Source organism: Aquarana catesbeiana, linkage group LG04, assembly GCF_042186555.1.
Source record: "Aquarana catesbeiana isolate 2022-GZ linkage group LG04, ASM4218655v1, whole genome shotgun sequence".
In the NCBI taxonomy this organism is placed as follows: Eukaryota; Metazoa; Chordata; class Amphibia; order Anura; family Ranidae; genus Aquarana; species Aquarana catesbeiana.
The window spans coordinates 423,024,458-423,048,585 of NC_133327.1; the positions used below are offsets into that span (position 1 = coordinate 423,024,458).

The following is a 24,128-nucleotide window of genomic DNA, read 5'->3' on the forward strand; positions in this document are numbered from 1 at the left end:
TTTAGTAACTTCTGCTATTGTTTTTTATTAGAATGAAGAGGTACAAATGTTGAGGCATATTGGAGGAAACTATGAATTACCTTATTAAAAATAAAATAAATATGTAACCTAGTAGCAATTTCAGTAACAGTGTTATATAGTTCCATTTGAAACATTACAAGATAAATACAACATTGTAAACATTTTATCAAAATAAAAATGTAACAAAATATTTAGCTACATAAAAGCTCTGACCGCAGAGAACAGCTTAAAGTGGTAGGAAATATTGCAGCATACCAATCCTTAAGGCTCCACTCCATTTGTGAGACTTGTCCTGTGAATTGGACATCAAAGTCGCATGACAAGTCGCAGCCCATTCTTTTCAATGACACTCGTTCAAAATGGGTGCAACTTAAAGTCCTAGTGACTTTGAAAGGTGCCTGCACTACTTCAATGCAACTTTTGATGCAACTTTTGATGTGACTGATCCAGAGAGTGTAACATCAGATCAAATTCACACTCAAAGTTGCACTGGAAATCAAGCAATGTTGTGGCTCCATTCGTTTTCTTTTTTAGTCTTTTTTTTCCCTTTATTTTCACCTGGTGATCCAGTGAGTAACACACTGAGGGTGTCTCCACTCTGGATAGAGGGGGAATGGAGACACCCTTGGACAGCAGCATTGTTACTCTGGGGAGAGGCTAGTGTTAGATGCACTAGCTGATTTAGATGGACTTGACTAATAAATTAAAGTTGAACTCCAGCTAACACTTTTTAACAGTGTTCTTTCTTTTGGGATAAAGGTTTTATTTAAATTAATACAAGTTGATCATTGTAAGCACCTATGTCAGTGTTAAATGATTTGTCTCAAAACTCTTATGCCCCGTACACACAATCGGACATTCCGACAACAAAATCCATGGATTTTTTCCGACGGATGTTGGCTCAAACTTGTCTTGCATACACACAGCCACACAAATCTTGTCGGAAATTCTGGTGACGTACAACGCATACGACGAGCTGAGAAAAATGAAGTTCAATAGTCAGTGCGGCTCTTCTGCTTGATTCTGAGCATGTGTGGAACTGTGTGCATCGGAATTGTGTACACACGATCAGAATTTACGACAACGGATTTTGTTGTTGGAAAATTTGAGATCCAGATCTCAAATTTTGCGTGACGGAAATTCCGATGGAAAATGTCCGATGGAGCCTACACACGGTTGGAATTTCTGACAACAAGCTCCCATTGAACATTTTCCGTTGGAAAATCCGACCGTGTGTACACGACATAACTGTTACTTTTTCTGGGCAGCCTGTTCTGTTAAAGGACATTGTAAAATAACAGACTTACTAGCCAGATCATCAGGAAAAATTATATGAAAAAAGCCCCAAAAAAGAAAACGAATGCAGCCACTACGAACTGGTAATCTGTAACATAATACAATTTTGTTTTTTGGTTCACTACTTTAACTTCAATGAAGTCTTCTACAGACAGACTTACAAACATTTTAGTATCATTCATTTATTAGTTATGATTAGGACCTTGTAATGTTAAGGTTACAAATGGCGAAAGATTGGTCCCCATTATTTTTTCCACCCATGTTGCTATTAAAGAGAATCCTCTTAGCCTCCTGTTCTAGTGACAACTAGGCATTTTCTGTGATCTAAACTTTCTGTTTCTTTCCTCCATAATGCATTCTCTACATACTGCTTTTGGATCTAACACAGCTAACTTTACTGCAGAGACAGAGGAATTTGCATTATTTCAATACTGAATATCAAGGGGAAACATTTCCAGACACAATTCTTTATAACTTAAGATTGTTTCTGGAAATCCTGGACGGGTAGCAACAATGGGTAATATTGTATGCATGGTATGGTTAAATAAGGCATAGGTAATTAACTTTATTTAAAGAATAATTTTACTGTGTACACTTTACTATAAGGGAGTAAAGTGATCATCTATGGCAGAAATAAGGCACCTGGCTGGATACAAAACATTTTGGTAGTTTGGTATACTTCTACATGCTTCCAAATCTCTCTAGATCCATCCAGCATCTATTTCCAGCATCCCCTTTCTACACTGAATGCGCCCACAATGTGTAACAATATCCCTTTTCAGCTCCAACGAGAGCGTTCTCTTTTACCATGAACTGCAGAGGATTTATGCAAATGCACGGCTCGCTTACTCTAACCAGAAAACTGAAAACAATGTTGGCAGCTTGTGATTTTGAGCTCAGAGTCATTTGGTTTCTTGCCATACAGTGCTGCAAACCCTCATGGTTCATATTCATTGCATAACACTCTCTCCTGTCACCTACTAAATGACACACTCAATAACAAAGCTAAACACTATGAGGTGTATTTATCAAAAAATTGCAGAGGTATTCATCCTGTGAAACTGCATGTAGATACGTTCTGTGTGAATAGGGACAAATTCAAACACAAGCTATTTTCTATCCAGGTTGAAAATTATTCTTTCATAAAAAAAGAAAATTGGTTCTAAAAATACCACATTATGGTCACTAGATGGAGCTGACAATTACAGAAAATTTATATTTATTTCCCATAAGAGCAAACTCCGTCTGCTGGCTTTAATGCTGTATGTTCCCGATTTACCTGGAAAGAAAACTACCTAATAACATTTAAATTTGTCCTCATTCACACAGAATGGGTGTACATGCACTTTCACAGGACAAATAATTATTACTTTATATTTATATCCCAAAATGTTATAATCAGAAGCAACCAATGAGAGTTCACTTTACTGAAGCTTGACCAGTATAAAAGGTATTCTTACCGATACACTGTTTTATTAAACAACCCAATAATGATTTATTTAAGTAGTTCGGACTTGCAGTAAAGAGACTAAGGCCTGGTTCACATCTTTGCAGGTTGCAGATTGCATATTTCAAGTGCATTTTGAGTTTTTCAATACACGTTTTTGATCCATTGAAGTCTATGGAACCAAAAACTAGAAAAAAGTCCCTTTCTATAAAATGCACAGATGTGAAGGTGACCCATAGGAAACCATGTTAAATGGACTGTTGTGTGTTTCTGCAAAACTGAAAATGCACTAAAAAATGCGCAGATGTGAACCCGGCCTGAAGGAGGTAGGTGGTACATAGTAACATAAAGGGGATTCTTTCTGGCTCTGAGATCAGGTCACAAATTTCTGTTAACAGCATTCAAAATTCAAGGCACCTTACCAAAAAAAACACTGTATGGTATCAGCACAGCAAAGTGTACAAAACCCTAAGAAAGTAAGAAAGGTAAGTAAGAAAAATTAAACTAAAGAACCTGTACTGAGACAAAAACAGGGTCCGACATTGTTGGCCTACTTCTAAGTTAATTGCCTGGCCATTGCTGACTTTTCTGAGTAGTACATGCAGGCAGATTAAAAAGATGGAGTAAAGCCAGCGCTCCTTATCTGCAAATTTAATTCAGGTCAATGTTAGAAGATATTGAAGCCTTTGGATCAGCATGACCACCAGGAAATTAGCATGTTCAGGAGGTCAGCAATAGCAGCCCTATCTTCTCTCTGTATAGGCTTTGGGAAATTTAATATGATGCCGGTACAATTTGAATACATGCCCTGGAAAATGGATATTTGATGCTTTTTTTCAGACCAGTCTATGAGATCACTTCAGATGTATATTATTAATGCATGAAGATCTTTTGTATAGGTTTTTACTGTTTTGCCAGCAACCAAACCTCATTGTGTCTATTTAACAGTTTAAATGGGCTGTCGTAGCCAGCAGTGTAGTAGACATTCTCGTCAAAAGCTTTTCCATCCCGTTTCAAGCATTCGGAGAGCTGTAGGATCTGCTCCTGGTTTTTTGCTGCATTAGTAAACCCTCCAAAGGACCTTTAAAGAAATATAATGATGGGTTAGTATAATTTACTTCAAACATCCAACTATCCCACTCTTCATAAATCATTCCCAAGGTTGAAAGGCAAACTACAATAGTTTAGGCTCTTTTTTACAAGTGATGTGTCATCTTGGTCTCTTTACATACAGTATATACTCTCTTTCTCACCGTTTTTGTTCTATCCAGCTGTATTTACTAGTGCAACCGTTAACATTGTGAAAGACATATCACCAACATGCAAGGCACAAGCAAGGCATAAGATCATTGTGGCTCACAAAATTTTTCCAATTTGACATATCACCAACATGTCAGAAAAAAATCTAAAAAAAATCAAAAACAGAAACTGATTTGGGAAAAGGATCACCCCCTTGTGTCAGTATTTTGTTGAACCCCCTTTTGCTTTAATTACAGCCTTTAGTCTGTTGGGATATGTCTCTACTAACTTTGCACATCTAGACTTTGCCATGGGAATGGTGTTATGTGGATGGTGAGCTGTATTGGATTTCCACCAGACATATGGTTTGGTGTTGAGGCCAAATAATTTAATATTAGTCTCATCTGACCACCTTAAAACGCACCTTGAAGATTCTGAGGCCACATGGAAAAAGGTGTTATGGTCAGATGAGAATTGAATTATTTGGCCTCAACACCAAACGATATGTCTGGCGGAAATCCAATACAGCTCACCTTTCAAATAACACCATTCCTACAGTAAAGCATGGAGGTGGTAATATCCTGTTATGGGGGTGTTTCTCTGCAGCAGGGACTGAAGCACTTGGCAGGATAGAAGGAAAATGGATGGGGCAAAATACAGTCAAGTTCTTCAGAAAAATCTGTTGCTATCTGCCAGAAAGTTGTCAATGGGAAAATGGTTTACCTTCCAACATGACAATGACCCAAAACACACAGCAAACATGACCACACAGTGGTTGAAGGAGAAAAGGCTGGATATCCTTGCATGGCCTAGTCAGAGTCCAGACTTAAAGCACATTGAAAATCTGTGGAATGACTTGAAGACTGCAGTCCACAAACAGTCACTATTAAATTTAACTGAACTTAAGCAGTTGGGCATTAATTGCAAAGTGTAGATGTGTAAAGTTAGTAGAGACATATCCCAACAGACTAAAGGCTGTAATTAAAGCAAAATGTTATAAGTTGCACTAGTAAATACAGCTGGATAAAACAAAAAATATGTGTCTCCATTTCAGGCTGCAAAGCCACAAAATGTGATTATTTTAAAGGTGTTGATTCTTTTCTACACCCACTTCGTGTGTGTATATATATATCTGAGGTCGTGCTTTTTTTCTATTACAAGGGATGTTTACATTCATTGTAATAGGAATAAAAGTGACCCAATTTGGTCAAAATAAAAAGTAAAAAGTAAAATAAATAAGTAAAAAAAAAAAAAATTAAAGCACCTCGTCCCAACAAACTCGCGCTCAGAAGCGAATGCATATGTAAACGGTGTTCAAACCACACATGTGAGGTATCACCACGATCGTTAGACAAAGAGCAATACTTCTAGCACTAGACCTCCTCTGTAACTCAAAACTGGTAACCTGCAGAAATTTTTAAACGTCACCTATGGAGATTTTTAAGGGTAAAGGTTTGTCGCCATTCCACGAGCGGGCGCAATTTTGAAGCGCAACATGTTGGGTATCAATTTCCTCGGTGTAACATTATCTTTCACAATATAAAAAAAAAAATTGGGCTAACTTTACTGTTGTCTTATTTTTTAATTAAAAAAACTGTATTTTTTTCCAAAAAAAGTGCGCTTGTAAGACCACTGCACAAATACAACGTGAGACAGAAAGTATTGCAATGACCGCCATTTTATTCTCTAGGGTGTTCGAAAAAATATGTATATAATGTTTGGGGGTTCTAAGTAATTTTCTTGTAAACACTGACTCTGAAAAATAGGCCCGGTCCGTAGCCTCCCTGACGGTTTTCCCGAGTGTGGCTCGGAGTTAAATTTCTGCACCATTAGCGGTGCGCTGTACTTACCTTGTTCCCAGGATCCTGCAATGTCCCCCGCGCTGTCTGCAGGCTCTGTTTTCTCCGAAGCCTCTCTGTGCCAGGCTCCGTTCCCTGCGAGCGTCGCGACGCACAGGGGTGGAGCCTGGCAGCAAATGAAAAAAAAATTAAAAATCATAACACATACAGTACTGTAATCTTACAGATTACAGTACTGTATGAAATTATTTCACATCCCTTTTGTCCCCAGTGCTTTGTCCAATGCCCTGCATGCAGTTTTATATTATATATACTGTTCTTTCTGCCTGGAAACTGGAGATTGTCCATAGCAACCAAAAAGTGTCCCTTTACGTCAAAAGTGGCTTTAGACCAGCTAGAAAACTGCGATAGTACATTAGAACACTTGCATAATTGAGCGATAGTGAATCGTGGGGAAATTTATTTTATTATTATTATATATTTTTTTTTTTTATTATTTATATTTATTTATTATATTATAATTTATGTTTTTGTGTTTCAAACTTCATCATACCCGGGATATCTACTAGATTCTTGGTGGACAGATTTAAGTGTGTTTTTGTTAAGAATTACAGACCTACAATAAAAAACGCAATAAAAACCGCCAAATTTCCATGCAAAATAATTGTACCGCTTTCAGCACCTAAAATCCAAAATAATCATATCGCCAGGGAGGTTAAAATGATTGTAAGGGTTCTTTTTTTTTTTTTTTAAATAACAAACATATCATACTTACCTCCACTGTGCAGTGCGTTTTGCACAGAGTGGCCCCAATCCTCGTCTTCTGGGGTCCCCCAGTGGCTCTTGTGGTTCCTCCCCACATCAGATAACCCCCTAGGAGAAGCGCTCTCCTGAGGGGGTTACCTCGCGGGTGCGCTCCTGAGTCCAGCATTTGGTGTCCATAGCCGTCGAATGTATGACTCACCCCGCCCCCGCGTCATTGGATTTGATTGACAGCAGCGGGAGCCAACGGCTGCGCTGCTTTCAAACTATGCAATCAAGAGTCGGGGTTCTCGGCCAAGTTCCAGGGCTCAGGTAAGTTAAATGGGGGGGGGGGTCACTGACAGGTGTTTTTTCACCTTAATGCATAGGATACATTAAGGTGAAAAAACACGAACCTTTACAACCCCTTTAAGTGGCTAAAGCAACACTGTATCGCAAAAAATGGCATGGTCAGGAAGGGGGTAAGACTTTCTGGAGCTTAAGTGGTTAATCAGTGACTAACATCTACTACTGCTATTATATAAATGATGTAACTTCTCTAGATTGTCCACATAAATAAAGTTATAAAAAAAGAAACAAGTAAGTTTACCTGACATAGACGGTAAGCTCTGGCCTTTCTGTAATAAATACGTTACTTTCAGAAGGTTTGGGTGGATCACTCTGTTGCTCGGATGGGATATAAAATGAAACGGTAATTGTGGATTCACATGCTGGCCCTTCTCCTGGCTGTACATATGTGGTCACAGGGGCAGTCATGGCAACACTCATTTCTGCATAAAATAAACAGCTGTAAGCTTTACAGTTCTTCATAAAATATGACATGAAATACATCTTTCACTTCGAATGATCAAAACACTTCAAATATTTCCAATGTTAAAGCGGAGTCCCACCCATAACTTAAACTTTGCATCAATGTCTACAGTCCCGCAAGTTGCACAGCATTTGGCTATTTTTTTTCCCTACCTCTTTGTACCTTGTTGCCAGGGTGTATGGTGTTTTCTTCCTCCTTCGGGGCCGCGGCTATGTACGTTATTTTCTTGTAGCACCTCTGCTCCTGGGAGATGTGCGCCATCATTCTCAGGAGTCAGTGGGCATCGCCACATGATTACATTGCGTTATTTTCAAATAAGAAATTACGCAATGCAAAGTGGATCCAAGCGCCACTTCCTCCTCCGATGCGTGTGTAATGTGCATGCGCGACATCAGGAGGTGCATGCTGGATTGCCAGCAGCACCTTATCCCAGAACACAGTCCTAGTGGGCTTCACATGCCCACAATCAAGATGAAAGCGCTCAGCAGGGAGAAAACAGAGGTTAGTAAAAAAAAAACAAAAAAAAAACCATGTAATAGAATGGCGGATTTACTATTAAAGCAGGATTCCGGTCTGTTTTTTTTTGTTTTTGTTTTTTTTTTAAGTCAGCAGCTACAAACATTGTAGCTGCTGACTTTTAATAAGGACACTTACCTGTCAGCCCCCCCGAGGCCAATCCGTCCATTGGATCGGCCAGCGGCGCCTCCATCCTAACTAAGGGAAACAGGCAGTGGAGCCTTGCGGCTTCACTGCCAGTTTCCTACTGCGCATGTACGAGCGGCGCGGCGCTCTGTGAATGGCCCCGTTGTTTCCTGCAACACACACATGTCCCAGAAGGCAACGGGGCCGCTCACCTTAGGAGGAGGAAGCACCGCGGAATAGGAAGAGGCAGATTAGGAAGACTGCCTAGAAACAGGGGTTTCAGGTAAGTTAAAAAAATTTTTTTTTTTCGAATGTTTTTTTTTTAAATTTTTAATGAATTTTAATGCCATTTCCTTTTTTAGGGTGGACCTCCACTTTAACATCTTTTAGAGAATCTAATTCATACCAGCAGAACGGGTGCCTTAAAGAAAAAAAAAAAAATGTGGGTGGAACTCTGCTTTAGGTAGTTTGGAGAAATTGGAGAAATCCTGCACAGCAGATCATCAATGATGGCACTGGAGAGCACAATGCTGCCATCTAGTGCTGCTACTGAAAACTGCTGCTCACAGTCAGCCACAAGCAGCTATGGGCTAGCTCCACTAAGAAAAAGTCAACTTCAGAATTTTTCTTATCTGTTTCTCGATAAATACGTTGTCAGGCAAATGTGAATGGGGTGTACTATCTGAAACACCACAACTGCAGACAACACAGGACAGATGATGGTGCTAGATAGTGTGCAATATATAGTGTTGCATATCTCCTATATATATAGGAAGAATTCAGAAAGCTATGCAGCCTTCTTTTTTACAATGACTAAAAAAATTATACTCCATTGATTATTTATTTATTTTCCATAAATATATAGACACAGAATCTAGATGTGTATACACACTCTTTTACAACCACATTACTTAAGTTACCGTATAGCAATACTTTTTTTTTTTTTTTTTTACAAAAAAAGACTTATAGGTAGGATTTTCTCAGATTATTTCATTTAAAATTAATTTAAAGCCCATAAAAACATTTTTCTCTCTCTGGAAACTGATAGCTTTAAAATGATATTCCTGCAGCTACAAGATTGAAATTTTATACACTGACCTGTCTTGCAGCACTTAAATTATGTAATGGGTACATATCTCTTTACGGAATAAATAATAGAAATGCTTTGAAATATTAAAAAGAAGAAAAGAAAAAAAAGAAGAATAGCAGAGAGGAAGAAAGGAAGATTGGATTTTGAGTTACGTATCAAAAAAAAAAAAAAACACAAGTAAAAACACAAAAAAAGTTTTTTTTTTTTTTCCACTTTACATTTTTTTGCCACAGTATCAGTTCACAGAACACGTAATCTGCTTTAGTTTACAGACTATAACTGGAACAGTCAAGCTGACAACGTAGATATGGTTGGGGCGGGGTGTTGGATTGCACTCAGCAAGGGGGGGGGAATCAATGAACTCATATAAGCATCCAGGACACATGTATACTGTGGAACGTCCCTTAGTAATTAACTCAGCATATTCAATCAGCAATTTTGCTCTTCCTAATTAGTGCATTAATAATATATGGATTAGAAGGTAGTTACTTTTTTCATTGTTCCCCTGAATAAAGCTGAAGAGACGCATGAAGCCTGTGCTAACAGCGCTGTCCCATTCTTTCACCGATGACATCTCGGTGCTCACCCACTTTGCAGGTTCATATTGTCGCAATTCATAATCTGAAGACTGCAAAAAAAAGAGATTGACTTAGAACAGTTTGTCAAAATGTCTAATAAAACAATTGAAAAAAAAAAAAAAAAAAAAAAGCAGATTTCAAAGAAAACCACTGAGGAACAACCATTGTAGGAATCCGAACATCAATACTTTATATTAGGACATTTGACAGGCAGTGAGGATGTGTTTTGCTGCCTTTGTAACACCTGTTTTAACCCCAGTAATAAAAACTGACAGGTGTTCTAATCCCTCTCCACTCCATTCAAATTAAAAAAACAAAAGTTTTGCCTTTAGTTATTCTTTAACACTTTCCTGTGAAGACTGGAAGTTCAGGGAAGCAACACTGAGAAAGCAGGAGCCAGTTGCACTGAAAGTTGTAAACTGCAGGTGTGGAGTATGATTTTTAACAATTCATTTACTGTGGAATGTTTATTTTATTATGTTTAATGTGTTATGCTAAAAATGCTGAAGGTTTAATACTACTTTAAAGCCCAACTCCAACTGAGGATAAGAGCTTGGCCTACAGGTCCTGTCAGGTTGTTTATTGTCACCTATGTCTTTACTACATGTCACCTTACACAGGTTACCACTTGGTTCTTGGAAAAGGAGAAATATATTATTAGTACATTATTATGTGTTGGTGGATAGGGACCATTAAATAATTTAAATGTGAGCAACTGCTGTATTTTAGAAGCATACATTTGACTGTACCTGAGTCTCCAAAGCTTTCCACTTTGGGTTCTCAATTCCAGAGGAAAATAAAACTTGCTTCATCTTGTTAAACATTTTTGGCTGAAAGAAAAAATGATATATGATGATATATAAAATTAAAAAAAAAAAAAAGATATATATATATATACACTCAACACAAGTTACATTATTATGTAAACTAGATAATGGAAATAAAAGTTGTATTACAACAACGGGTGCCTTTATATGTACTATAATTTGGTAAGAGTACATGGGTAATCTGACTTGGAATATGCTTTGTTTCAGGTGTAGTTCATTCACTTTAGGATGAAGAAATTCAGCCAGTATAAGGTAGAGGTAGAGGGTAGATAAGAACATTTGTCGCTGTCACTCCATTGGATCCATAACCAATAATCCAAACATTTATTAAAGTTGTTGTAAACTTCAATCTTTGACTTGTACCTACAGGTAAGCCTATAATAAGGCTTACCTATAGGTTCTGTAACTATCTCCTATACGTGCAACCTCTAGGAGATATTTACTATACATCATCGTTGCATGCGCTCTGAAGGAACAGCCACCCGGGCTGTTCCTTTAGAATCCTGTGCCATAAACAGCAGTTCCCCCTGCGCATGGACAGGAGTGACATCATCGCAGCTCCAGCCACTCACACAGCCAGAGTCCGCGGACTCGGAAGGAAGACGGGTGAAGAAACGGCCTCCAGAGATGACAGTGCATCACTGGAAGGCTTCGTTTTCAGGTACATTTCACATAATGTGCTAGTATGCGATGCTAGCACATTATGGCTTACCTTGCAGGTCAGAAAAAAAAAAAAAGGCACCCAGCGGTTTACTACCGCTTAAAAGTTTAGCAGCCGGTATAGAGAGTAGATAAGAACATTTGTCGCTGACACTCCATGGATCTATAACCAATAATTCAAACATTTAATAAAGTCACCAGAACACAAGTACAGGTGCAGAATTTTGAGGCTATGCAGGACCTCTTCATCAGACATGGGAATCATCACATGTCCCACAAAGAGGTTCTGCATGGCCTTGAAATTGTTCACTTGCGTTAACTGTGATGAGGGCACTTTAATGAATGTTTGGACTTTTGATTATGGATCCATGGTGTACTGGTGACATATGTTCCCAGAACCCTATTACTCTAGACCATATATTTGTTGTTATTGGTTACTGAAGTCCATCAAAGTAATAAGCACTGTTCAACATGTTTCGTGAACCAGAGTTCACTTCTTCAGGAGAACTTACAAGCAAAAAAGAGATAGATAGATAGAGAGATAGATAGATAGATAGATAGATAGATAGATAGATAGATAGATAGATAGATAGATAGATCGATAGATAGATAGATAGATAGATCGATAGATAGATCGATAGGTAGATCTATCGATCTATCTATCTATCTATCTATCTATCTATCTATCTATCTATCTATCTATCTATCTATCTATCTATCTATCTATCTATCTATCTATCTATCTATCTATCTATCTATCTAGATCCACACACCCACTCAGTATATGCACTCACCAGCCACTTTATTGTGTACAACTGTTCATTTGCTTGGTAACACAAATTGCTAATCAGCCAATCACATTGCAGCAACTCAGTGCATTTAGGCATCTAGACATGGTGAAGATGACTTACTGAAGTTCAAACTGAGTATCAGAATGGGGAAGAAAGGGAATTTAAGTGACTTTGAACGTGGCATGGTTGTTGGTGCCAGACAGGCTGGTCTGAGTATTTCAAAAACTACTGGGATTTTCACACACAACCATCTCTAGGGTTTACAGAAAATTGTCAGAAAAAGAGAAAATATCCAGCGAGCGGCAGTTATGTGAACAAAAATGCTTTGTTGATGTCAGAGGTCAGAGTAGAATGGGCAGACTGGTTCGAGATGATAGAAAGGCAATAGCAACTCAAATAACCATTACAACCAAGGTATGCAGTATACCATCTCTAAATGCACAACACATTGAACCTTGAAGCAGATGGGCTACAGCAGCAGAAGACCACACCGGATGCCACTTCTGTCAGCTAAGAACAGGAAACCGAGGCTACAATTCACACATGCTCACCAAAAATGGACAAAAGAAGATTGGAAAAACATTGTCAGGTCTGATGAGTCTCGATTTTAGCTGCGACATTCAGATGGTAGGGTCAGAATTTGGGGTGAACAACATGAAAGCAAGGATCCATCCTGCCTTGTATTAACGGTTCAGGCTGGTGGTGGTCTAATGGTGTGGGGGATATATTCTTGGCACACTTTGGGCCCCTTAGTACCAATTCAGCATCGTTTAAATGTCACGGCCTACCTGAGTATTGTTGCTGACCATGTCCATCCCTTTATGACTACAGTGTACCCATCACAAAGCTTAAATCATTTCACCACTGGTTTCTTGGACATAACATTGAGGTCACTGTACTCCAATGGCCTCCACAGTCACCAGATCTCAATCCAATAGAGCACCTTTGGGATGTGGTGGAACGGGAGATTCGCATCATGGATGTGCCGCCGAAAAATCTGCAGCAACTGCATGATGCTTTCATGTCAATATGACCAAAATCTCTAAAGAATGTACCCAACACCTTATTGAATCTATGCCATGAAGAATTAAGGCAGTTCTGAAGGCAAAAGGGGTCCAACCCGATACTAGCAAGATGTGCCTAATAAAGTGGCCGGTGAGTGTGTGTATATACACATACAGTATATGCTTCACAGAAAATGCCAGAAATTGAATCCAGTGATTGGCACATGACATCCTCATACCTGCCAGCCTTTCCATTGCTGGGTATACACTGGAGTGTGACAGTGATTACATTGCCTACACCTCACGTGGGCCAGACAAGGACAGTCAAAGGTACTGCCCGGGGGCCCCAGGTGCATGGGGGCTCCATGATAATCCTGAATTAGGCTGTGCCACTTGAAGGTGACAGGAGATGTAACAGCAGCGTCACTCACTACTTTTGTCAGCTGGGAGGAGGAGAAGCACAGCAGCGCTGCCTAGTCTTGAAAAGTGCGGCCAGGTAAGGGAAAGCATTCGCTATTTTTTGTAGTATTCTAGTACAGCCTCAACCGCTAACTGTCTTTAAACACTGAACTGCACACTGAACACTGAGCTGAGGTGGGCAGTAAAGGGCAAAGCTGTGCATGGGGAAAGCAGCTTCCCGAAGCCACGTCTACCTTCTATGCAATATTTTGTACACAGGTATCTTACTCGGTAGTGTAGGCGGTCAGCCAGGTACAGTATCATACTTGCCAATTGTCCTGGATTAGCCGGGACACTCACATTTTTTACTAAGCTGTCCCAGGCTGGCCTTGTCCCAGGCAGCGTCCCAGAATCTGAGCTGCAGGTACAGCAGCGGCCTGCAGGGGCGGAACTACCACCATAGCGACCCATGCGGGTGCTATGGGGCCCGCAGCCGAGTGGGGCCCGGTGGGGATGAGAGCACCGCCGGCACAGTCTCCCAGCCAGGGGAAGAGAGAGGAGAGGAAGAGGCGAGCTGACCGTTTCAGCAGAGAGCGGAATTGCCCGCTGCAATAGCTTTCATTAGAACTTCCAGTGTTCCCGGGGCTCACGTCACCTAGCTCCACCTCTTGGCCCGGCGCCTTTGATAGACAGAACGCCGATCCAATGCGGGACGTGTAACGTCATCAAAGGCGTCGGGCCAAGAGGTGGGGCTATGTGACGATGAGCTCCAGGAAGACTGGAAATTCAAATGAATGCTATTACAGAGGGCAACCCCGCTTTCTGCTGCTTCAGGCGGCTTGCCTCTTCCTCTGCACAGGTGGGGCTGTATGGGGCACAGGCAGACCAGGCTGTATTGGGCACAGGCAATGCAGTATTGGGCACAGGCAATGCTGTATTGGGCACAGGTCACGCTGCATTGGGCACAGGTCACGCTGCATGGGGCACAGGTCATGCTGCATTGACAATAGGGCAGCTGTGGGGGGGGGGCTGTTTGCAGGGGAGACCCCATACAACATTTTGCTATGGGGCCCTGCTATTTCTAGTTATGCCCCTGGCGGCCTGTGATAAATCTGCAATCAGAATTACATCTCTCCCCCCTGTACCTTCCCCCCAGTTCCTGGCACTTACCCGGTGCTTTGCAGAGGTTAAGGAAGAACCCCCATGGTGGAGAATCTTACTACTGCTGCTGCTTATGTGGGCATGATGTGTACATCACATGGGATGAACAGGAGTGGAGGGCTGGCAGGGATTAAAACAGTACACATCCCCCCCACACACACTCACACAAACACACACAAGCAGCAGCCGTAGTAAGATGCTCTGCCTCCGGGGTTTTTCCTTAAACCCTGGAAAATACCTGAAGAGCTCCAGAAACAGAGGGAGGAAGGTAGTGTGAGGAGATGTGATTCCGGATTGTATATTTAGCCCAGTGACAGCGTGCTGGGAGCAGATACGAACTTTGACAGCAGCGTCCCTGTGCTGCTCTGCTTGAGGAGACCATATCTATATTATACATTACTGCCCCCTATACTGTACCTTGCCCTCCTGACCCCCCTTACTGTGCCCTCCTGATCAATTGTATTGTGCCCTCCTGACCCTCGTCCTCCTACCCCTTGTACTGTGCACTCCTGCCCCCCCGATTGTGCCTCCTACTTCTGTGTGTTGTGCCCTCCTGACCCCCGTACTGTGCCCTCCTGACCCCCGTACTGTGCCCTCCTGACCCCCTGCACTGCATCCTCCTGCCACTCCCTGTACTGTGTCCTCCCTCCTGTGCAGTGCCCTCTTTTCGCCCACATACTTTTCCCTCCTACCCCTGTGCCCTCCTGTCCCCCTTTGCCCTCCCTTACTGTTCCTTCCTTCCCCCCCTGTATTGTGCCCTCCTGGACCCCCACACGATGACCTAATGACCCCCCATACTGCACCCTCCTGATTCAAGTATTGTGCTATCCTGATCCCCCCTGTGCCATGCCTTCCTGCCTCTCCCCTGTACTGTTCCCTTTTGCCTCAACCCCTGTACTATGCCCTCCTTCCTCCCCCTGTACTGTGCACTCTTGCCTTCCCCCTGTACTGTGCCCTCTTCCTTCACCCCTGTACTGTGCCCTCTTCCTTCACCCCTGTACTGTGCCCTCTTGCCCCCCCCCCCTACTGTACCTTACTGACACCCTGTCCTCTGCCCTACTGACCCCTCTCCAATGTCCTGCTGATGCCCTGTCTTCTGTGCTGCTGACCCCCAGACATTTTTCCTGCTGACCCCCAGTCCTCTGCCCAACTTACCCCTAGTCCTCTGTCCTGTTGGCCCTATCCTCTGCCCTGCTGAATCTGTACACTGCCCTACATATTAGTGATCCCTGCACACTGCTCTACATACTACTGATCTCTATACACTGCCCTACATTGTACTGACCCCTGTACACTGCCCTACATACTACTGACCCCTGTACACTGCCCTACATACTACTGACCCCTGTACACTGCCATACATACTACTGACCCCTGTACACTGCCATACATACTACTGACCCCTGTACACTGCCATACATACTACTGACCCCTGTACACTGCCATACATACTACTGATCTCTGTACACTGCCCTACATACTACTGACCCCTGTACACTGCCATACATACTACTGACCCCTGTACACTGCCATACATACTACTGACCCCTGTACACTGCCATACATACTACTGACCCCTGTACATTGCCATACATACTACTGATCTCTGTACACTCCCCTACATACTACTGACCCCTGTACACTGCCATACATACTACTGACCCCTGTACACTGCCATACATACTACTGACCCCTGTACACTGCCATACATACTACTGATCTCTGTACACTGCCCTACATACTACTGATCTCTGTACACTGCCATACATACTACTGATCTCTGTACACTGCCCTACATATTACTGACCCCTGTATACTGCCATACATACTACTGATCTCTGTACACTACCCTGCATACTACTGACCCCTGTATACTGCCATACATACTACTGATCTCTGTACACTGCCATACATACTACTGACCCCTGTATACTGCCATACATACTACTGATCTCTGTACACTGCCATACATACTACTGATCTCTGTACACTGCCATACATACTACTGACCCCTGTACACTGCCCTGCATATTACTGACCTCCTGTACACACCCCTACATACTGATGACCCCTGTGCACTGCCCTACATATTACTTATTTCTGTACATTGCCCTACATACTACTGACCTCTGTACACTGCTCTACATACTACTGACCTCTGTACACTGCCATACATACTGCTGACCTCTGTACACTGCTCTACATACTACTGATCTCTATACACTGCCCTACATTGTACTGACCCCTGTACACTGCCATACATACTACTGACCCCTGTACACTGCCATACATACTACTGACCTCTGTACACTGCCCTGCATACTACTGATCTCTGTACACTGCCATACATACTACTGACCCCTGTACACTGCCATACATACTACTGACCCCTGTACACTTCCATACATACTACTGATCTCTGTACACTCCTCTACATACTACTGACCCCTGTACACTGCCATACATACTACTGACCCCTGTACATTGCCATAAATACTACTGATCTCTGTACACTTCCCTACATACTACTGACCCCTGTACACTGCCATACATACTACTGACCCCTGTACACTGCCCTACATACTACTGACCCCTGTACACTGCCATACATACTACTGACCCCTGTACACTGCCATACATACTACTGACCCCTGTACACTGCCATACATACTACTGACCCCTGTACACTGCCATACATACTACTGACCCCTGTACACTGCCATACATACTACTGACCCCTGTACACTGCCATACATACTACTGACCCCTGTACACTGCCATACATACTACTGACCCCTGTACACTGCCATACATACTACTGATCTCTGTACACTGCCATACATACTACTGATCTCTGTACACTGCCCTACATACTACTGACCCCTGTACACTGCCATACATACTACTGACCCCTGTACACTGCCATACATACTACTGACCCCTGTACACTGCCATACATACTACTGACCCCTGTACACTGCCATACATACTACTGATCTCTGTACACTGCCCTGCATACTACTGACCCCTGTATACTGCCATACATACTACTGATCTCTGTACACTGCCATACATACTACTGACCCCTGTATACTGCCATACATACTACTGATCTCTGTACACTGCCATACATACTACTGACCCCTGTACACTGCCATACATACTACTGACCCCTGTACACTGCCCTGCATATTACTGACCTCCTGTACACACCCCTACATACTGATGACCCCTGTGCACTGCCCTACATATTACTTATTTCTGTACATTGCCCTACATACTACTGACCTCTGTACACTGCAGAATTTGCAGTACTCAGCAGAATGATCAGTGTCAAATTATGTTTCCAGAGTATGTGATGCAAAATGTGTTTGCAGTGTAATTGGGGTGTTTATACCTGCATTTTACTAATGAACAATACCTTCTTGGCTGTGCTTTCTGTTCTTATGAAAAGTCGTCCTCTATATATAGTATTTAAAAAATCATAGGCCCTATATACCTGTAACAAATACATTATTAATTAGTCTAACCATATGCTTCTTGTAGAATCACACCCATTTTAAATGAATGCGGGGAACCCGAATCCAATTCGCAATAGTGTGAAGCCAGCCTCAAGATTATCAGACACTATGATGCAATTCATATGCACACCCCCTGTTCCTGGAAGCATCTGTTCATTATTATCTGCCACCATCACATGTGCATGGACTGCATTCAAATCCTTTAGAAATTCCAGAAGCAAAACACAAAAGTCTGCGCGTTAACCCTTACACATCATCCAAGTAGAAGGGCCATGGTACATTTAATTCAACGCTGGTGTTAAAGTGACCCTGTCACCACATGGACATGCGTACTCAAAGAACACCTTGTAAAGGATTGGGCTTTTTACATACAGTATCTCAGAAAAGTGAGTACATCCCTCACATTTTTGTAAATATTTTATTATATCTTTTCATGTGACAACACTGAAGAAATGACACTTTGCTACATTGTAAAGTAGTGAGTGTACAGCTTGTATAACAGTGTAAATTTGCTGTCCCCTCAAAATAATTCAACACACAGCCATTAATGTCTAAACCCCTGGCAACAAAAGTGAGTACACCCCTAAGTGAAAATGTCCAAATTGGGCCCAAAGTGTCAATATTTTGTGTGGCCACCATTATTTTCCAGCACTGCCTTAACCCTCTTGGGCATGGAGTTCACCAGAGCTTCATAGGTTGCCACTGGAGTCCTCTTCCACTCCTCCATGACGACATCATGGAGCTGGTGGATGTTAGAGACCTTGCACTCCTCCACCTTCCGTTTGAGGATGCCCCACAGATGCTCAATAGGGTTTAGGTCTGGAGACATGCTTGTCCAATCCATCACCTTTACCGTTAGCTTCTTTAGCAAGGGCAGTGGTCATCTTGGAGGTGTGTTTGTGGTCGTTATCATGTTGGAATACTGCCCTGCGGCCCAGTCTCCGAAGGGAAGGGATCATGCTCGGCTTCAGTATGTCACAGTACATGTTGGCATTCATGGTTCTCTCAATGAACTATAGTTCCCCAGTGCCAGCAGCACTCATGCAGCCCCAGACCATGACACTCCCACCATCATGCTTGACTGTAGGCAAGACACACTTGTCTTTGTACTCCTCACCAGGTTGCCACCACACATGCTTGATACCATCTGAACCAGATAAGTTTATCTTGGTCTCATCAGACAACAGGACATGGTTCCAGTAATCCATGTCCTTAGTCTGCTTGTGTCAGCAAACTATTTGCTGGGCTTTCTTGTGCATCATCTTTAGAAGAGGCTTCTTTCTGGGACGGCAGCCATGCAGACCAATTTGATACAGCATGCGGTGTATGGTCTGAGCACTGACAGGCTGACCCCCCACCCCTTCAACCTCTACAGCAATGCTGGCAGCACTCATACGTTTATTTCCCAAAGACAACCACGTGCACTCAGCTTCTTCGGTCAACCATGGCGAGGCCTGTTCTGAGTGGAACCTGTCCTGTTAAACCGCTGTATGGTCTTGGCCACCATGCTGCAGCTCAGTTTCAGGGTCTTGGTAATCTTCTTATAGGCTAGGCCATCTTTATGTGGAGCAACAATTCTTTTTTTCAGATCCTCAGAGAGTTCTTTGCCATGAGGTGCCATGTTGAACTTCCAGTGACCAGTATGAGAGAGTGAGAGCGATAACACCAAATTTAACACACCTGCTCCCTATTCACACCTGAGACCTTGTACCACTAAAGAGTCACATGACACCAGGGAGGGAAAATGGCTAATTGGGCAGTGGTTTAGACATTAATGGCTGTGTGTTGAGTTATTTTGAGGGGACAGCAAATTTACACTGTTATACAAGCTGTACACTCACTACTTTACATTGTAGCAAAGTGTCATTTCTTCAGTGTTGCCACATGAAAAGATGTAATAAAATATTTACAAAAATGTGAGGGGTGTACTTACTTTTGTGAGATACTGTATGTTTACAGCAGCCTGTGTACTGAAATGCTGCCACTTTGCCTCTACCCAGTATTCGACACTTCATGTTGGTTGAATACTGGTTACCTTTGCCATACACTTTGGTTCTTCCTGTCTCTTTGTATGTCCTGTGAGGTATGAGCTGGCAGGAGGAACACAGTGTGTGGAAGGGGAGTTGGCAATCTACGCATCTGGAAGTCTGCAATACCTTCAGTACCCAAGAGAGGGCAGCATTTTACTACAGAGGTTGGCACGTTTGCAGACTGATTTTACAAGTTGATCTTTCAGGCAAGTGACCTGGGGTCACTTGGGGACAGGGTCACTTTATATGCAATGCAATCTTCAATCAGATACTGTACAGACAGTTCTTAAAGTGTATCTAAACTAAAGAACAAAAATGTAATATATTGCAGCTTATCCTTCCTAAGATGTGGTGGCTGCTTAGTTTTACTTTTTTAGTATCTTTTCCTTTATTTTCACCTGTTGATCCTGCCAGTAACACATTTCCTGTCTTAGAGTGACAACACTCACTTCCCCTTCTGTATCTATGGAGGAGCAGCATTGTCACCGTAGGCTGCTCTCCTGATCTGGACTACAAACACCTCCCTCTCTCCTCATCTCATATGGAGGAGGTGCTCTGTAGTTCACAAAATATAGCTAGGAAGGCTAGTTACATTGTCTGAGATTTCAGTTCATCTCACAGGAAGTTACAAGAACACAGCATTTTGGGTAGGATTTTTCTGTACTTGCAGAAAACATACACAGACCAAAAAATGAAAACTAATGCAGACACCACATTTGGAGCCTGCCTTATTTTACATATTTCTTCTTGAGGTTAGATATCCTTTAATACAGTATAAGCAGTAAAGGCTCATGCACACGAGTTAAAAAAAAGCTGCTTTTACAGGCATTTGATCTTTTATTTCAGCTCGAAGTTTGTGCTTTTTTGGGCTCTTTTGCACGTTTTTATTGAGCTTCTTTAAGCTCCTTTGAGCTTTTTTGAGCATAAGCATTTTTTCTCACAAACCCTCTTCTCAGCTAATTTTTCCTATTTTTTGTGAGTTTTCAAGCTTCTTTGAGCTTTTTCATGCTCCTTCGTGCTTTTTCACACGTTTTTGGGCACTTAGGCATCTTTTCAAAAACACAAGTTTGGTGTGGGCCTTTTCTGCTTGCAGAAGCATGTGCCTGTGAACTCCAGAAAAAGCCATAGTGTGCATGGACACCATTGGCTAACATGGAGGGGAGTTTCCAGGGAGAAAACATGAGCTCAAAAAAATAACCTCAAAAGCCTGTAGGAGCCGCTTGTTTGAGCTTCTTTGAGCTGCAGTGTTCATGAGCCCTAAATAGTTAATGTGTCTGTAAACTCTAATGGCCCATACACACGGTCGGATTTTCCCACGGAAAATGTGCGATTGGAGCGTGTTGTCGGAAATTCCGACTGTGTGTAGGCTCCATCGGACTTTTTCCATCGGATTTTCCGACACACAAAGTTTGAGAGCTTGCTATAAAATTTTCCGACAACAAAATCTGTTGTTGGAATTTCCGATCGTGTGTACACAAATCCGACGCACAAAGTGCCACGCATGCTCAGAATAAATAAAGAGATGAAAGCTTTTGGCTACCGCCCCGTTTATAGTCCCGACGTACGTGTTTTACGTCACCGCGTTCAGAATGATCGGATTTTCCGTCAACTTTGTGTGACCGTGTGTATGCAAGACAAGTTTGAGCCAACATCCATCGGAAAAAATCCTAGGATTTTGTTGTCGGAATGTCCAATCAATGTCCGACCGTGTGTATGGGGCATTACAATGAATTTCTCCTATTTGCCCCCCTTTGGTCTGTTGAATATACAGTTTTATAAACTTTAAAGTGTTTTATTATTTCTGTTTGATAAGTGCAACAAAATATCTGTTCATCCAGCCACTAATCAGATAACTTCCCTTCCTCTCTGCCTCTGGGCTTTTACAAGTTAGCATTGTTCTCTGCTATTTTCATGGACTACAAAACACCTCCCCTGTTATGGAGCAAAGAGGAAGGTGTTATGTAGTCCCAACAGGTGATAATGCTGATCAGTACAGTTGTCACCATAGGGCAAGAAGTGATTTATTTGTAGGATTACCAGATTACAATAAAGGAAAGGTCTCCCCCCCCCCTTTTTTTCTTCTTTCCTCCCCCCTCCTTTGACTAACTGACCCCCCCCCCAGATGGTGGACCGTGACCACAAGACTTTTCTTCCTCCTTTCCTCTTCTGTTCTCTACTAGCATCTATTCCTGGTGCTACGCTAGCTATGGGTTTTCTTGTTTCTCAAATAAAAACCAGGAGACACCTACACTCTGGGAATATATCTTCGTTTCATTATTTGTACTTTATAATGTATGTGGAAGCTCATGCTGGCAATACACTATACAAAAAAAACGGCCAAACGCATTTTTGAAAAACGAACATTTGGCCGTGAGCGCAAACGATAGTGCCATCATGTAATGACCGATAAATCGTTCAGCGGACATAAATGAATGCATTTTTTGTTCGTTTTTTTACATATAACTAGTGCAGACAGTTCGGACGGGAAACACATTAACCTTTCAATTTATCGTTCGTTCGGCAGAAAATGTCCAAACTTGTCCTTCGTTATTCGGCTCAAAAACATCCCAACAATTATGGAGTTTGTGCCCATTAACTGGCCGAAAAACAAACTATCTAAATGACTTAATTTCGGCAGATGTTTCGTATAGTGTATGGCCAGCATCAGATTGCATTGTGTAAACCAACAGATGCCGTCTAACCTGCACAATTATCGTGCTTCTTGCACTGCTTTTCCTGAATAATTTGATTTGTACACTGTTTTGCAATAAAGTGTATGATAATAAGACTAAAAGGAAAAAAGAAAACAAATGCAGCCATCACATCTAAGGACCAGTATGCTGCAATACTATCAGTTTTTGTTCTCGGGTTTAGATAGGCTATAACTTTGTGCTAATATGGCAAATAACAACAATATAAAAAGTTGCAAAGAGGATCCTAATACTAAATGCTCCAGGCTCAAATGTAACCCTGGAAGTCTCAGGCTGCTGTCATCATACACATAAACAACCCCCCCCCCCCGAAAAGTATAGGCGAGTGTAATGTATGGGGTCTGACCTGCAGAGATGACACCCGATGGGATCCTTCTTGTTAGTGACTCGGTGTTGTGGGCGGGGCAGCTGTCACTGCTGCCTTATACATTGGGCTGAGGGGGGCGGGGCCTGTGTGGTTAGATAAGCTCTGCTTTTGTAACCGAGATCATTACACCGCCTGCATTCTGCTCCTTACATAAAGACAGGCGTGGCCGCCCCCCACTCCTCTGTGTCACTGATGTAGGATATTGTGAGCAGAGAGAATTCTATGCAGGACAAGGCTGTTGTACTCTGGTGTTGTGGGATCCTTATGGATCCTTATACACAAGATCAGAAAATCGTACAAAAAAGGTCCCCTTTAATCGCGATCGTACGTTAATCTGATAGTTAGTACACAGCTTTTATCTGAAATTTTCCAAAGGGACAAACATGAAAACTTTTCTCATACGATACCAGATCGCACGATTTTTGAAAATACAATACAAATACATGACATCACTTACGAATTTTTATTCTGTCGTACGAGAATTTTTGTACTTTAGTAACCTCTTCATTTTCGATTTGGAGACTAGCATGCAAAAAAACCCAGAAAAAAACAGGCGATCATTTGTTCGATAACCTCATCATGTGTACTAGGCTTAATCCCTGGTTCACACTGACTGTGGGAATGAAATTGTGCGAGTTCAGCTGAATTCACACGATTTCATTCCCGCATTCCAGTCCCAACTGGAGGAGGGGGGCGATTTCAGAGACATCTGTGCGGGTTTCTGCACAGATGTCAATAGAAATCGCACCCGAAATCACCAAAAGTAGTACAGAAACTACTTTTGGGAATCAGTGCGGCGCTGAAAATGTGGTGTCACACAGTGATTCGGGCACTGCCATTGCCGCCGATTTGGATCAAATCGCATCAATGTGAACCAGGGCTGAGTGACAGATAAAAGTATCAGATCAGAGGGGGATGTTGTAATGACGGCGGATAGCCACCCTTCAAAGGGATAATAGGAAATGCTGACAT

At 42.1% G+C, this 24,128-nt stretch overlaps 1 protein-coding gene across 1 annotated transcript; it reads right to left on the reverse strand.

Annotated features, from left to right (window-relative positions):
- HEBP2 (heme binding protein 2) lies at positions 1–23,260 on the reverse strand. Its single transcript, XM_073627361.1, has 5 exons — positions 23,136–23,260; positions 10,435–10,515; positions 9,597–9,735; positions 7,154–7,334; positions 1–3,845 (listed from the first exon to the last, which is right to left on the reverse strand). The coding sequence occupies exons 2-5, from the start codon at positions 10,507–10,509 to the stop codon at positions 3,668–3,670; spliced, it is 573 nt and encodes a 190-aa protein (XP_073483462.1). The 5' UTR covers positions 10,510–10,515; positions 23,136–23,260; the 3' UTR covers positions 1–3,667.
- Between the last annotated feature and the right edge of the window lie 868 nt (positions 23,261–24,128).